The sequence below is a fragment of the Crocodylus porosus genome, unplaced genomic scaffold (assembly GCF_001723895.1).
Source record: "Crocodylus porosus isolate Cpor-Errol unplaced genomic scaffold, CroPor_comp1, whole genome shotgun sequence".
NCBI classification, from domain to species: domain Eukaryota; kingdom Metazoa; phylum Chordata; order Crocodylia; family Crocodylidae; genus Crocodylus; species Crocodylus porosus.
The window spans coordinates 7,755,527-7,772,700 of record NW_017728943.1 but is presented as its reverse complement, the minus strand read 5'-3'; the positions used below and the strand labels follow the sequence as shown (position 1 = coordinate 7,772,700).

Sequence of the window (17,174 nt, the reverse complement as noted above, 5' to 3'; positions counted from 1 at the left end):
AGTACTCTGTCCTGCCATGGCAGGGGGTCGGACTAGATGATCTACTCAGGTCCCTTCTGACCCTAGAAACTATGAAACTATGAAACTATAATAAGCCTGCCTAGCCTCCAGCTATGGGTCTACAAGTCCTTAATGGCAGAACAGGTGGAAGAAGATGTTAGAATGTCAAGAGCTGGAAAGGCAGGTGAAGGCTGCAGCAGAGCAAGATTCCCAGTTGTCTTGCTTTCCTTGTCACTGGATCAAGGTCCCATTCTGTCAAGATTCCCAGTTGACTTAGTTTCCTTGCCATTGGATCATAGTCCCGTTCTGTCAAGAGCCAGGTAGAAGCTGATGTGCAGCAGCTTCTCCACAATAAAAGAAGTCATGCACAGGTGTCTTCCATGCCAGCATAGGATGTTTTGGACCCAGTGCAGGGAGAGTTTATGTTGCAGCCAGAGGTGTGACCCTTTTGTTATAGTTTAGATTGGTGTTTTGGGAGTGGCTGTAAAAGGAGTGTGTGGAGGCCACAGCAGGGTGCCTGAGCTGCTTCAGGGTGTGAAGCCTCGAGCAGCCAGAGCCCAAATGGAGGGCCTGTGCTTATATAGTCAGCCCAGCCAGCTCTGTGCTTGTAGCTAGTGTTGCTCTGGAGCCAGGTGGCCCTGCTGAGAAGGCAGAATGCCTTTCTAAGCAGTTCAGGTTGTGTTCTTTTTGCCAGAATGTCATTGTACCAACATCCCACAGTGCTGTGCTTTCTTCCCCCAACCTTGCTGAGGGAGCCCATTTATGACTTACTGCAACTTTACTGCCTTGGAGCCATGGGCTTTGCCTTGATTATGACCCCACCTTTTAAAGCTAGGTTGACAGACATGCCACAGCCATAATTTTCTGGATCATCATCCTGGAAACTTGGCTTGTGGAGTGCAGCTGAAAATCTCTTGAGCACCCAGTCACCCATTATATTAATTACTTTCATCCCAGAACATATGTGGCCGCAAAACACTCCATTAACTGGAAGTGAGTGAAGGTCATGGACTTTATTTCCACCTGGAGTGAAGAGAGCAGCCAGTAGTCCCTCGGGAAGACTCTACAGAAACAAGTTGTGTACACATAAATCATAACAGAGATGGCAGCTCATGGCACAACTGTGACTGGCTATTGCAAGGCCAAGACAAAGGTCCTAGAGGTGCAATATCAGAGAGCTCATGACCCCAGTTGGGTCTTGGGTGCCCAGAGGCATAACTAATGCAGGGGAGTTTTGTCCATGCATTCTGGAAAAAACTCCCCTGCATCTGGGAATAGGGGGGGAGAGGGAGAAGAAGGGTGGTCTTACCTGCTCTAGGTATCCCTGCTTCTCCAGCTTGCTCCTTCCTATCTCCTCCAACTGTGTGGGGCAGGGCTGTCTTTGCCATGGCAAAATCTGGGGGCACCATTCTGGCACCCTCTCTAAGTCACTGTTTGGGGCTGGGGCTCCTTTTGCTCCCCTCTTAGTTACATTTTTATGGGTGCCTGTCAAGTGACATACACTCATCACAAGCGCTTGCAAAATCTGATGGATTATTACTCCATCAACTTGTGGTTCATCACCAACTTTGGGGGGATCCCAGAGTTGTCTGACAACAGTGATGACAGTGAGCCAGAGGACCATGAGGAATTTTTGCTCAAACCTAAGCCTCAGGAGGGACAGGAGGATTCTGGGGAGTCCTTCCCCCTGTTTGGGACTGCCCAGCAGGGGATGCACCAGCCATCAGAAGGTTTTAAATGTTAAAATACATGTGACACCACAAGATAGCATGTGCTGGGCAGTGTTGAGTATTGTACACATGTGGGTTTTTCTTTTGTCTGAAAAGAAAGTCAGAGGTCTCGGGCTGTGCTATAACCAATCCACCAGGAAGTCTTTTCCTTTTGCACAGACATAGGCATGCACTGCTTTCTGCTGAGGATCATGGGTCATGTCTTCCCAGAGGTCTGGTCAACATGAAGTAGTACAGTAATGACAAAGCCTTGCCTCAGTGTCCTCTGGGTCTGTATTCTAGACTTACAGGGAGGGAGTTTCAAAACAGGAGGACTACCATAGAAAGAAGCTTGCTCTCTGTCCCCAGGGCTATGTTTGCCGATTTCCCAATGACTGTAATACAAAATACACAAACAATAGTAAAAGCAAGAGATCACTGCTCCCTTTCTAAGGCAGCGTCCACCTTCCTGAGCCACACAGTCAGGCGCCCTGTTGCTTGTTCTTCTCCTCTGCATGATGCTTTTCCTTGCCTAATGGCCACAACAGGAAAGTATTCTCAGTCCTGCCTGATCTCTGCTGTAGTGGTTAGGCAACGACCTGTGTTGGGGGAGGTCAAGGTTTTATTCTCCCAGAATGAGGTAAGAGGAGAAACCTTCTTGTCTGAGTCATTTGAAACTAGTGCTGAACATAGTTAAATGGGGCAAGCAAGGGAGCAGATGGGCAAGAAAGGGTTGGGTGGTTAAGTTTGAAGCTAGTTTGTTTCTGCTGTCTCTGATTTCTGAGACTGATCATTACCTCTGTACTTCCTAGAACAGGTGTCAGCAGCCAGTGGACCCATTGGATCTGGCCTGTGAGCATGGGGCTTTGGTGGCATTTGGCAGCAGGAGGCTTCAGCTGTGGGTGCTCTCCCCATGCTGACATGGAGACAAGTGGCAGCAGTGCTTGGGTCCTAGCACCTGCTTTCCCACCCTTTTCTGACCCAGGGTGGGTCAGTCCAGCTCACAGCCAGAAGAGGTTGCCTATCCTGGCTTAGAAGAACTGTATAAAAGTAGCTCCCAGAGAGGATCTCAGTTTCGTTCTCACGAGTGATCTTATCAGTGTGTGACTAGGATGATCCCTGTTGATATGAACCAAGACTTAAGAATATTATCTTTCAGAGTCTAAGATATGGCAAGTAGAATGAGAACAAAAAAAATTAATCTTCTGACAATAAATTATTCCAAGCAAAAAATGAGACACTGGGTGTAAGGCTGAAAGTGAATAAACTTCCATTTAAAAAGCCACATTAAAAGAACATTAATTTTGCAAAATGATGCGCACAAAATGCATGAAATACCATAGTTGGGGCTGTTTCCACTCCCTTAATTCTCTGAGTCCATTGCTATTCAACCTATAATTATATAGGGTACTATTCCCACACAGCCTCCACCCCATTCAGTGTTTCTTACCCGTTCTTTCTCTTCTCTTCTTCTCTTGCTGTCTCTCTTTCTCATGCAGTCACCATTACAGCCCTGTTTAGAACTAACTTTCGCATGGATTTCCCCTTTGACCTGCAAGAGCTGCCAGCCTTTGCTGTAATAGGGTAAGTCTACAGGGACGTGGCTAATTGCAATGCTAAAAGTATGTCAAGTTAGCTCTGCAGGTCCTTGCATAAAATCTAAAGCATAAAATCTTTAGACTATTTGGCTCTCTGTAAGGCTCAGTTTTCGGATATAGCGATGTTTTGTGTGAGCATGGAAACCCAGTCCGATTTTTCTAGTGTTCACAGGATCTGACCTGAGCTCCTAGTCCAGAAAACCAGATATTCAGCTCAGCTTCTTCACTTTTTTAGGAGGCTGCACCCAAATTTGTTCTAGGGCTACACAGAACTCAAGTGATATTTTCAGCATGCCTAGTCCGCTGAATAGTGGCAACACATAGGAGGTGCACGGGGGTGCATGCCACCCCCTGACAGCAGCATTCCCTGCTTAGGTGACAGTTAGGGGAGCAGGTGGGAGTGCTGGTGCCCTCTCCACTGAGAACGCCAGCCAGGGAGTGGGGGTGCCAGGAGAAGCGCTGCTGGCACTTCCAGGTGCACTGCTGAACCCTCCCCCCCACCAACGTTTGGTGTGATTGGCCATGGAGGGGACCCCCCAAGTTGTTGACTGGCCACTGTGGGGGCAAGTGGCCTCCCTGACTCAGGAAGCACTAGTCACCCATGCCGCTGAAGGTCAACATGCTAAGTCATTAAGGAATTGCTAAGTCCTGCCATACAATTTTTCTTCTTCTCCTAAAAGTACCATTGCAAACTTCCACTTATTCACTGGCCTTGGGTGAATCCAAGGGAAAATTGGCTTTTAAACTCAGCAACTTTAAAAACACAGTGTCTTTTTGGCTTTTGAGCAGTCTCAGATTGTAGCTCTGCATTTCTCTAGCACTTTACCTGTGCTAGGAAATGTACACCATTAAAAACACTTTAGGGGGTGAGAGGTGGCCTTAGATACTACAGTGATGGGTATAACTTACAAAAAAACAGAGAAAGAAAAAGATAAGGGGCTTTTTGCTGAGCCTCTCTAATGCTTTTAATTATTTAGCAATGCATTCCCTCCATCCCACTGAGAGCAAATTCCTTTCTCTTACTCTCTCTCTAGTTAGCATATTTTCTGTCCTTCAGACCAGTCTAACGATCATAGGTCAACAGAATTTCCACTCTTGAGGTGGTAAATTTAAAATTTATAAAACTGCTCAAGAGCATCCACACTCCATTGGAGGGAAGGGGATAGAAATTTACCTAGAATAGAAAGAGCTTTCATTTGAAGTTTACCTTAAGGAATTCAAGCTATTTTCTATAGACATCATCAATGGCAAATGAACAAAAGTATTGCAGATTCTTACTGTTTTATCACTAGTTTACTGATGTTTGGTATTTCCATGCAAGCACATGAAATAAAACAATTACATGGCAATTCCATGTTCTGCTGAAAAAAGTAAGTTTCCAGTGATGGTAGCTTAAAACCTGACCTTGATTCATCTTAAAGGCACCAAAACGAGAAGCCAAATACAAACAACTTTTTCTTATCTTTTTCATGCAATAAAAAGTATTTTTTTAAAAAACAATCTCATGATATTGGCAGCCTGACATGCATTTTGAGTGCTTGGGATTAGCAATAGTGAATACATTTTCTTTGTGGACAGTTACAGAAAATATTTAAAACTTAGCTAAAGGGTTGCCTGCAAAATGCCTTTTCTTGAGGAAAAGCAGCTGGCCAATATTTTAAAATAAAATATGTTTAATTGAAAAATATCCTTATTTTATAAAATGTATGTTTTTGTGAAAATTTCCTAATCAGTTTTTTTCTATATTTTTTTAATAATTGGTGACAAAAATTGTAAATAAAAATCTTGCCAGCTGTTTTTTTGGTCCTTGCTGGTTTTATTGGACAGTTGTCATTTTCTGTGTGGTTGTGAGGTCTTATGCAGCCTGTCAGGATATTCCACAATAGACAGATGGGTCTGTGTAGTCAGTTATGCCCACTGGTCATTTTTTGTTTTGCTGGTTAGAGATGCATTTGGTTTTTGTTTTTTCCATTGCCAGTTTTGATTGGTCAGTCCAGGATTATGGCAGAAATTTTTCAAGATACGATTTTTTGGGAAGCATTGCCACTTTTAAAGAAAAAGTCAATATTTTGAAGGACTGATTATAACTTTTACAAAGGAAATTCAAAAAATGAAAAATCTGTCTGCATTGTAAATGAATGGAATGATAAATTAATGGAATTTTTTCAGGATTTTCAAGAATATCTTGAAGATACTGATATCTGTGCACACTGCAATTAATTCCCCAACCAGAGTATGTGCTGCGTAAAACAATGTTTCCTTTTACCAGGTTTAAATGTTTCATTCTTTAGTTTCACTGGGTGAATGAGATGTTTTTTGATTATGCTAAGACAATGGTCTTTGGTCCTGATTATAGCAAGGAGCATGCAGGCTGTTCATACAGCTTGCTGCACTTTTTGGTTAGGTAAGTTATTCTGTAGATCATGAAATCCAAAAGAGAAGCAGAAAAGAGATTTACGCAGCCATGTTCTGTTTTTCTGGGGGCATAGTTCCCCTTTTAGAATGGTTAAAATATAAACTGAGAGAGAAAAGAGTCCAAATAGGTTTGTCCTCCTTTGCCATAGCCCCCAGTGACTTTAGTAAGTGGCTTAGGCAGCTTTAGGAACAGACTGTTTATACCCGCTTGCTTCCATGTAAAAGGCTAGGTGAATAATTCTGCGTGAAAAATCCTTTAGCCTTTATTCCCTGATTGATAAGATGTGTGTGGTATTTATTTTACTTCTCATCAATTACTTTTATTTTCAATTTCTTTCTTTCACCATAGGATCTGTTGTGGGTTCCTTGGAGCATTTTTTGTTTACCTCAATCGCCAAGTGGTTTTGTGTGTCCGGCGACATACAACTTTAAGCAAGTTTCTCACCAAATAGTGAGTGTGCTTGAATATTAATACTCTGTTGTAGAGACTACAGTCTGAAACCCTTCTTCATTGTGGATAGTACCAGCTGGTCTCGTGGAATCCAGTGGGACTTTTTGTGAAATATGGTGCTAGTCAATATTAGGGTGAGAGTACACATTACAATTAGCATATGCCAACTCTAAAGAATGTTAATTGATGTTAACATGTGCTGTGAGCAGCCACACATTAAGGTTTAATATCTTCTCTAATGTGCACTGATCAGACCTGCTGCTAGAGGACTTGTGAGCAGGGGCATAGCTACAAGCTGATGAGTCTGCTCCTTTCTGTCCTGCTTGCCAGCTCTCTAGCCACAGTATAGGCTGGGGGCTGGGGGAAGGAACCCTCTGCCACTTGGATTGCCCCCTGACCGCCTCAATCATCCTCTGGCCCCCCAGTTGCTGCCCCCCCACCCCACTAGCACCTGAATCAGCCTCTCTACCCTTTGATTAGCCCCTGTACATCCGGATTGTCACACTGATTTTTTTCGCCATTTGGATTGCTGTCCCAATCAGCCCAAGAGTGGCAGTGGTGACAGAGAGGGCAGGGAGGGTTCTCCCTTGCTGTCTGCTCCCATGCTCCCTGTAGCCTGCAGTCCACACTGACCCTGTGCACCCAGATCCAGCCCCTGCTGGGCCCTGGGGCTCAAAGGGGAGCAGGGGGAAGGGGTGGGGGTCAAAAGGAGATACTAGGCAGCAGTGAGACCCAGTGGGGGCTGGATTCAAGCATGGAGGGGTGGTGGGATTTGTAGGGAGCCTGGGAGCAGGCAGGGAGGAGGACCTTCCTTCCCTTGTTGCCACCACTTCTCCTGGTCTGATTTGCATGGCAGAGTGGTAATCCCAGCATGGACGAGGGGGAGGGAGTGACTGGGGTTGTATGGTGGATGGGATTGAGGTGTCAAGTGGTGATCCAGGGGTGTGGGAGACAACTGGGGGGGCGGTGTTGGAATGATTGGAGGCTGATAGGGGGTTGGAAGGTGATCTGGGGGGTGAAGGGCATGACAGCCTGGCAGTTTTCCCCTCCCTTTCCACTCCTGCCTTCCATCCCTCTATCCCTTTCACACCCTTTTCCCTCCCTCCCTCCCCACTCATTTGCTCTGCAGCTGTTTCTAGCCATTTGTCTAGAGCTGTAGAATCATGGGATACTGGAGGACCACAGATGTGTGGTTTTGTCTTAATTGAACATTCAGAGGTTAACTTGACTTGAGCTAGGTAGCACATCTCAAAAATAATCCTCATCCAAAGTGGCACAATTTTAAAATGCCTAGGGGGCACTTAGCACTTGTTAATGAGCCTTAATGTGTGATAATTTAAGGTTTAAATGCTCTTTATGTGGTCTAATTGTAACATGTAATCTCATACTTAGTAAAGATATCAGAATCTGTCCCAAAGAGTTTATTTCAGGTGAAGATATTTTTATCCACAAGCAAACATTTTTTTTCTGAGCTGGATTTTCTTTTTGACAAGCTTGGTCTGGAAGAGAGATGTTCATGTTTCCTTGCCATTTTTATTACGGAGGGAAAATATAATTGATTAGACAGGAAATGTTCTTAAAATATAAAATCAATAATCACAAAAACATTCAAAAATGGAGCTGGAATGGACCTCAGGAGGTCATCCAAAACAATTTCTTCTTTAGAGGCATAGTTTACTTATTTTAAGATATCTCAAAGAGAAAATGTCAATTTAAATTTGACCTAATAGAAATATTTCCATACTAAAACATTAAAAAAAAAGAGCAACAACAAGTAAATAGTTGGAAATACTGCATTGTTGAGGATCAACAATGAATCTGAAAGTAAAGAGAGGGGAACTGGTCCCTTGGATTTATTGCCCCAGCTAAGACAAAATGAAAAGGACATGTAGCAAATAATTAAAAAAACAAACCCATGGCATTTTATAGCACTTTCCTCTTCTAATAAATGGCATGCTGTTATTATCGACATAGAGAAAAAAGGTCTTTTTGCAACATCCTAATTTTCAGTGTATAGTGGCCCAGTAAGAATATATAAAGTATTTTGCTACCTCTTAACATTTCGAAGGGCCTTACTGTGTGAGACAGAGTGCCCTTAAGTCCTAGCGTCTTATAGATTTGAACAGGGAGAAATTTCCAGTTCAAGGAAAAATCAAAAGAACTGTATTTATGAGGAACAGTTTTCTCAGTCCTCATTATGGAGCCTATCCCTGGGGTACAATTAGAACAGTCTAAACTGCAACAAAGTGAACGTAAAAGCAGACCAGATGCTGAGAAACAGGAAAATTACTGTGTAATTGAAAGCATAGATTCACTGGCTGTATGAGATCATTAGGTTGCCTAGTGTAACCTCCTTCATAACATAAGCCAAGACATTTCGTACAATAACCACTGTATTGAGCCCAATTATTTGTGTTTGAACTTAAAAGTGGCATGGGAAGAATTCAGAAAAAGAGTTTGGTGAATAAAACAATATCTTTCATTTAAATAATATTTTGCTCCCAAAAATGGTAGTGCTTCAGATCTTACACTTCACCCAAAGATACATCAGGTAATAGAATTCCACTTAGCACCACACCTGTAATATAGGTATTGGCAGTAGTGTAGATTCAAGAGGGAGAAAACACTTCTTTTCTACCTTACCAATTAGTTAGCTACTGGAGTCTCTCTAGCAATTGACTCTGATTTTGTTGGTAATTAGTGTGCAAGCATGCTTCAGGTCCATCTATGACCCAACAGAGTCACAGCCCAAGGTATTAGGGCTGAAAGAAGTGAATGTGATATAGTTTTTAAACATTTTTTTCCAGCCGCCTGATATACCCGGGAGTTATAACCTTTCTTATAGCAACTGTGACCTTCCCTCCAGGGTTTGGGCAATTCATGGCAGGAGAGGTAAGTGGGACATATAGTTATAAAGCTGAAAATGTGTAATTCTGAGAAAAAATGAATGCATTTAATGTTCTCTTCACCCTTCAGCCCAATGAACATACACCCTGGGAGAAGGGTTTCCCCTTCCTTAATGGGAAGTAGTGAGAAATGTTCAAGGCCTTTGAACACTTATGAGCCTGGAAAGAGATTGTTCTTTGAATAACAATAATAAAGTCACAGGGTGGAGGGACCTCAAACGTTATGTTGTCTAATTCTTGGTTTTCACACTCTGCTTCAGGCAGGCATAAGCAGCTTAATGTGAAAAAATTAACTCCCAGTATGCAAGTGGCCTTGAGCATTGTAGATTGGATCCAGTAGCTTGGTAGGCTGGATCTGTATGTTGTCAACCCCTGATCTAGATGAACATTTTCAAGCAGGAAGAAACATAAGGACCCCATCTTCTCTTTGGTGGGCAACCTGAGTGTAGCACTGGCCCAGTTTAATCTTTTGAACCTCACTGTTTTCTTGCCTTTTATCTTTGCAGTTGATGCCAAGGGAGGCCATCAGCTCCTTATTTGACAACTACACTTGGGTAAAGTACACAGGGAACCCACAGGTTTTAGGGAAATCTGCCGTCTGGATTCACCCCAACGTCAGTGTCTTCATCATCATCCTGCTCTTCTTCCTCATGAAGGTAGAAAGCCCACCCCTTTCCTAATCTGGATGTATGCCTCCCTTCCATTCAGAATGGCAGCTCTAGATACTGACCTCCTTTGTAAAATGCTTTGAAATCAACCTAGAAAAATGTTCTATGTAGAAGCTACAAATAATTATCATTAGGAAGAGTTTGAGGTCCATCTGCTGAGAGGAGGAATAATTTTGATTCTTAGATTTTACATGCATCGCTGGGGAATATTTTTCTGGAATTGAGAAATTATCCCCTTCACCCTGACCTTCCTCTCTTTATTCTTGCCCCCTACAGACTGTGACCCTTCCACTGATCACTGTCAAGTGGCTTATAATAAAGACTGGGGTATAGTTTCTTCCTTAAGTCGGGCCATTTTTTACTTTAGATGATCTGTATTTGCTGTTTGACCCAGTTGTCTCTTCTTGGAGGCCTAGGAAATCTCCTAGCAAGCATGCTTTGTGGTGTGTATTTGATGTTAAGTGTAAGGTTGGAAACTACTAAGGATATTTCCAAGCATTATTTATTTATGGTTTGAGGCACCATATTTTTCTATAATACAGAGATTTGGTTGGTACTTCTTTGACTCAGTTTAGCATGAGCTACAGCAGGCTCAAGTGTTACGGAAACTTGCAGAGAGCTGTCTATGACACTGGCAGATTACCGAATTAAAGCAAAATATGCAAAAATAAGGCAGACTTGTACCAGAGAGTCTTATGGAAGCTACAACAGTTTGGACTGAGAAGTTGATCTATGTAACCAATGCATGGGTGAGAGGAGGAGGAGGAGAAGAAGAAATAATTTCCGTTGTTTAGGGGGAAGGAGAGAGATGGCAGGGACAATTTAGCATTAGGCAGCCACATGCCCTTTATTAGAAATGATCAGCAATGTTTGATGAACACCCCACCCTGGACAGATTGTTCTTATATCTGTCAGACAGAGAGCAGAAGGTTCTTTAGTAATGCTGGCCGAGCATGTTCTGTAGCCATATTTATTTAAACAGAGAGACCGGGCCATGTGGAATATCTTTCCTGTGTCCCTCTGTTCTCCAGTGAAAAGCTTTGAGAAGCTGCAGTTTTAAGAAATGCAATGCTTTGAGAAACTGCAAATGTCAGGGCATATATTTTACTGTTGGTTTGTGTTAGAGTGGAATAGGTTCCATAATGAAGAGCCTGCCCTTACTATGGTCTGGGCAGTGATCAAGTCTGATTCTCCACTGCACTATACTGTGGTCCAAGTTCTTAGCTGCAGCTGGGCTGAATATGGTACAGCTTAGGGCAAAGGGGACCAACCTGGTTGTACTCCACTGTTGTAGCTCTTCAGATTGTAGGGCCAGCCCAGAACCAATCCAGTCCTTAGTACTAGAATAGACAAAGGGCTGTCCCTGGCACTGCTTGGGGGCAAAGGTCATCCATCTTTGGAAGATCCCTATACCACTGGATGTGAGAGGTCACATAGATTCATAGATTGTAAGGCTGGAAGGGACCTGGGAAGATCATTGGGTCTAGCCCCATGCACTAGGCAGGAAAGACAGCTGTGGTAAGGTGACCCCAGCAAAGTGACTGTCCGGTCTTCTCTTGAAGATTTCCATGTTCTGGAATTCCTGAATCTATTCATTTTGGGTTAAATCCTATTTCAGTTTATGTGAATAAAGGGCAGAAACTTTCTCACTGCTGTTTAATTTAATGCAAGGCATGGTATGCTGGAGACATGTTACAGTAGGGCCCAGCCAATGTCTTGGTGGTGACAGTACTTTGCTGAGAAACAAGTTCATCTCTCTTACTCTGCTTTCCTACTCCCTAGGCAACTATTCTAACCAGTAGGCTATTTGGTTAGAAGGTGGGAGGGCTGGTACACACACAGAGCTATTTTCTTTTGCCACAGGAGAAAATAGCCAATTGCAACAGTGCTCCAAAATGCAGTTACACAGGGCATAAAGTTCCCTACCATTTAGGGCATAAAGTGTAAAAGAATTATGGCTAATTTTATTCCAGCTACTCTGTCAGGACCTACCCAGCTACTGCAGCTACGTAGAGCATATCATACGTGCTCTCTGAAAAGTAAATTCATTTCCAGGTTTCTTAGGTGGAAATTTAAATATTGTTTTCAATTGGCTGCATCATAGATACCTGAGAGAGAGCATTTTCTCCTCATCACAGCAGTATTGCTCCTTTCTCCTGCTCACAGTCCTTGTTGTAAGTTCACAATGGCGAGGTCATAGGAAGGCGCGTCTACTCTTGCACTCAACTGTGCAGTTGTTACAGCGCAGTCATTTAGTGCTTGCTTTAATAACTGCCAGTACTGCACAGTCCTGGTGCTGCACGGGTTGTTTCCAAACCTACTGTGCAGTAGCAATGAGTTAATGCACAGTAGCTCATTGCTACTGCACAGTAGCAGCGGCATCATGCTTTGTGCCTGCTGATGCTACGGTGCCATAGCAATGAGTTGACGTGGTTCATCGCTACGGTGACATAGCTTCTCGTGTAGACGCACCCAGGGTTCACTGTAGAGTCCTTGACTCTGGAGCCACTCATCCTGTTGATCTAACAAAGGATAAGCCTTTTGGCCTTCAAGACATGTGCAAGACTGATCTTCTCCTAAGAAGACTATGTGAAATTACCTAAAACCTAGTTCTGGGTGTTCCTGCTACAAGTGTGATAATTGGTTGTGACTCTGCCCAAGATTTTATGACTTTTACTGTTTGAGGAATAAACAAAACTATCAGTAAAGATGGGGAACTCCTCATTTCTGGGATTGACAGGAAATTAGTGGTCAACGTTTGTTCCTTTGTTTTGTGAATGAACTTCCCCATCAGCAAAGCAATCACTGGGAAAACATCTGCCTTGTGGTCTGGAGGGTGATGGGTTGCATGACTCCTGCCTTTCTCCCTTTTTATGCTCCCCACATTCCTTGCTGCTCTTGAGATTACAGAGTCTAGATAGAGGAAATGGCAGGATGGAAAGTGTGGCAGGGCAGCTGGAGATGCTACAGCAACACACTAATGATAACTCCATGTTCCTCTGTCCTAGTTCTGGATGTCTGTCATCGCTACTACCATGCCAATACCATGTGGAGGCTTCATGCCTGTTTTTGTGCTGGGTGAGTTTTAGCTGTTCTCTGAGACTTTTCAGAGAGGAGATGGGACTTTAAACCTGGCCCTTCCTCTCCAAAAATATCAGGACCCTTCCTGTTGATTAAAGAACTCCCTTAATATGTATTAGTAATAGGCCACTTTTTCTCCCTGAGGACCTAGCTACAAGAAAGCAACCTTTATCCTTCACTTAAATATGCTGCAACCTTAGCTAAGATTATTAGTAACTTCTGACTGATTGGAAGTTAACTGATATGTGATTACTGATTTCTTTTTTAAATTCTGAGACAAAAAAGTCTAGATGAAGGTGTTCTTAAATTTGATAATTCTTATTGGCGGTTTACAGTAAAATATGGGAATGCAAGCTCAGGAAATTCAGTTAAAGTTACCTTTAAAAGAACTCAAAACATGTTGGGGTCTGGACATAGATGGTTTGGGCAGCCAGGTCTTTAAAACTGAGTTTCATCCTGTCGGGGACCACAAACATTAATGTGCCTTGATCATCATTGCATGACTACAGTGTGCCAAAGGTGTCCTAGTTGCATTTTTGCAACTTAAAAACATTTGGGTTTCTTCAGGCTATAACTTTTACCCTAATTTATTCAGTTGGCAAGGTTTTATTTTGGGATAACTGCACAGTCTGGTTGTGTTCACCCTTTTGCTGATACATACGTTCAACCTTGACTCCATCTTGTAATTTTTTTTTGTTTTAGCATACACACCATTAGTATCTTCCCATACAACTTTACATAGCACAGACATGACAAATTCCTTGCCTCAAGGAGCATGAACATTTTGGGTTTATAGGCGTTAACTAGTGGTCTTTTGTGATGCTGTTCAGGTGCAGCTTTTGGACGTCTTGTTGGTGAAATTATGGCATCGCTCTTTCCAGATGGAATCCTTTTTGATGGACTTGTTTATAAAATATTACCTGGGGGGTATGCAGTCATTGGTGAGTATGGAAACTCTTTTCTTTCTTTCTTTCTTCCTTCTGCTGCCACCTTCTGTTTTCACTTCCATTAACTCTATGGTCCATCTGATACTGTCTTTCCTCTACTCTTTGTTTACCACCCCTGTGAAAGGTGCAGCAGCTCTGACGGGAGCAGTGAGCCATACTGTCTCCACTGCAGTGATTTGCTTTGAGCTGACAGGTCAGATCTCTCACATCTTGCCTATGATGGTGGCTGTCATCCTTGCCAACATGGTGGCCCAGAGTTTGCAGCCCAGTCTCTATGACAGTATCATCCAGGTGAAGAAGCTGCCCTACCTGCCAGACCTGGGCTGGAATCACATAAGGTGTAGTACCACTGGGGGAGAAGGGAAATAAGACAGAAGAGAGTGATGTAATGGGAAACTGTCAATGGAAAACTGGAAAATAGGACAGGTCAGAAAGAAACAGAGGGGGATGAGGGACATGACCTACAGAAAAAGAGCGAGATGAGGATGAGAAACAAGAAGAGGAAAATGATGAAGTACAGGGTTACATATGGAGCTGGGGCATGTTTCCACTGCAAAGGCAGATTCTGATCAACTAAAATAGTTTGTGAATTTGTGTCAATTTACTAAATTGTTTCTGTTGAAAAAAGCCTCCAAATTTGAAAAAAACCAAAATCTTGAATTAAAAAATCTCCTAAATTAAACCTTTTGACATTTTATTTGAAATGACACATCATTTAGAAATATATTTAAATTGTATTTGAAACAATAGCTTAAAAAAATCTAGAAAATGAAATGCTATGTTTGATTGCAAATGATTTCCCCACTCATCTTTCTGATTCCTGAAAGGTTTGAAAATGTTCATTTCTCCTGTAGTTGTTCTCACTAGAATATATTAATCTGATTATTGAAAGGAGCTGTTTTGCTTGCCTATTTGGGAAATATTTCTGTTAGACATTTTTAAATATTGCACTGACTCCTGTCTTTATTGTCTGTTAAACTCCAGCAAATATAATATCTTTGTTGAGGATATTATGGTCTGTGATGTGAAATTCATCTCATCTAACTGTACATACCGAGACCTCCAGACTCTGCTACAAACCACTACTGTCAAGACCTTACCTCTTGTGGATTCACCAGGTAAAGCACTGTGGGGAAACTGACCCTTCCTGAAGCCCTCCTGGCATTGGGAAGCATGGCTTAGAAGAGCCAGCATTGTTCTATAGTTGGGATTTTAGACCTTGGACCCAGAAATGTGTTCTGACCCTACCTTGGCTGCTGATTTTGCTGTGTGATCACTGATCTTGTCCAAGACCACTCTGTGCCTCAGTTTCCTTACATCCATAGTGGGAGTGATAGTACTTCTTATCAATATGGGCACAGCAGTATTCACTAGTGCCTTGAGGTTTTTTGGATTTGGAGAACGATTAGCACTCTGTTTAGGTTGACATGGAATTTAAGATATATTTATGTTGTGGCAGCCAGATCCTGTCTCTCTAAATGTGGAAAGGATTCTCTACTTCTGGTGCTGCACACAGACAGACCCAGTTTTGCTCTCTAGCTCCTGAACTGACTCGTAGTGCTTTTGCTGGCTAGTGTCACCTCCTGTGATTCTCCTGGAATAGGCTGTTGTAGAAGGGAACTAAGATATGAGGCTGTGAGAGATGAAATTTGGGATTAAGCACTTTAGAGAGGTGAGTGTTACAAGATGGATAGCTTTCTATGCTTGAGAAATGCATGGTGAGTGGCTGAGGAAGGCATCTGGAAAAGGAAAGGGAGGGACAAAGTTTGGCAGCAGGAATCCACGTTGTGGAAAGGAAGAAGGAGGGAGTCTGTTCTGAACTGCTGTTGGCTAAAGGGGACCTAACAGGAATTCAGGCCTGGGGAAGGAAATGCAAGTATTTGGCAAGGATCTTATATGCCAATATCTCTTGGGTAATGGGAAGAAGTCAGGAGTGATTTGGAAAGGTCTAGAGCTGGTATGTATTGGGAGTGTGCACCCAGACACAGACACACCACCTTTGGGATCTAGAGAGTTAATGTGTCCAAGATTCAAATTATACTTTGACTCTTGGGGTGCGGTGGGGGTGGGGAAGTGTCTGCAAAAAAAATTAAATGGGTTCATTGATTAACAAATCCACCTAAGTGAAGGAGCTGTCTGACTGGATACCTCCCCAAGTTATGATTTTCAAATCTTACAGGGGGCTCTTGTCTTTTTATGAAGGGGCTCAACCCTCCACACCTGAACTCTCCCTTTAGTTCATGGAAGGCCTGCTGGTCCCCAAGGTGTCATGACCCATGTCATTTCCTCTAGGGCTGTGCAGAGCAGGTAATATTTGATTCAACAGCCATGTTGAACATTAAATTGGGTCCTGCTTCTATTTGCCGTCTGCTTCGAGTCGAAGTGGGGCCACTTCGACTTGAGGTTGAAGCTCAGTTGAATATTTGAGCTGCTTCAACTTCCCCATAGGCTATAATGGGGAAGGTCGAAGCAGGCTATAACTTTGGCATTTCTTGTCTGATCTTGATGAAACTTACCGGAATGGTAGCTCCTGAGAAGCCCACAAAGTGTGCTAACTTTCAACAAGATAGGTTCAGGGGGTTCGGAGAAACAGCACCCAAATTCTGGAGAGAAAACCTCCTGTGACTTCTGTGTGGAAAGCCACAGGGAGCTCAAAACTGCCAGCTTGCTAGCCCCTGAGGAGCCCACAAAGCCTGCCGACTTTCACGGTGATAGGTGCAGGGGTTTGAGGGAAACTGCACCTTAGGCTGCTGACAGACAAAACTCGTGATCCAGATGGAGTGAGAAGGGTGGCGTTCGCTCCGTCTGCACCTGGCGCTTGGGGACCCCCGGCAGTGGGAGGGTCACCTTGAGGAACACCAGCTGCTCCACCAGACCAGGATCCAGGCAGGTGCGGTGAGGTGTCACTACATCCACAGCCATGCTGAACACCCTCTCGCTTGGCACACTGGTCAGTGGACAGGACTGGTATTCCCGGGCAACTGTGGCCAGACCTGGCCACATTGGGCTGTGGGTTGTCCAGTACGCCAAGGGGTCGCAGTCCAGGGACTCCACAGGCTCGGCAAGATATGCAGACACCACGGTGTGAGGGCTGTCTGCCTGATCCTGGGGTCTGGTGGGTCTGGACCCCCTAATGTTTGCCATGGCCTTAGCCCATGTTGGCGGCACCTGTGGTGGAGGGGAAGACTGGCTCGTGGATGGCAGTCTGGGTTCAGGCAGTGGTTCCCCGTCCCACTTCCCCCGCCTCCGCTGTTCCACCTCTGTCACTTTCTTAACAAGTACCTCCCTCCAGCGACTCAGTGTCTTGCTGCCACATATGGTGCCCTTCACCCTTGGGTCACAGATGGTGGCCAGCATATGCACTGTGTTGGACCCCAAGGGTTCAAGCCTTTTCCTAAG

The 17,174-nt window shown here is 43.7% G+C and overlaps 1 protein-coding gene across 1 annotated transcript in view; it reads left to right on the top strand.

Moving 5' to 3' along the window:
- CLCN1 (chloride voltage-gated channel 1) overlaps nucleotides 1-17,174 on the top strand; it is a 69,532-nt gene that overhangs the window by 42,990 nt on the left and 9,368 nt on the right. Inside the window, exons 9-16 of the mRNA XM_019548526.1 lie at nucleotides 3,209-3,293; nucleotides 6,072-6,173; nucleotides 8,981-9,065; nucleotides 9,586-9,735; nucleotides 12,756-12,825; nucleotides 13,659-13,769; nucleotides 13,900-14,113; nucleotides 14,760-14,893. Coding sequence (XP_019404071.1) covers nucleotides 3,209-3,293; nucleotides 6,072-6,173; nucleotides 8,981-9,065; nucleotides 9,586-9,735; nucleotides 12,756-12,825; nucleotides 13,659-13,769; nucleotides 13,900-14,113; nucleotides 14,760-14,893 — 951 coding nt within the window. The remainder of the gene's footprint in view (nucleotides 1-3,208; nucleotides 3,294-6,071; nucleotides 6,174-8,980; nucleotides 9,066-9,585; nucleotides 9,736-12,755; nucleotides 12,826-13,658; nucleotides 13,770-13,899; nucleotides 14,114-14,759; nucleotides 14,894-17,174) is intronic.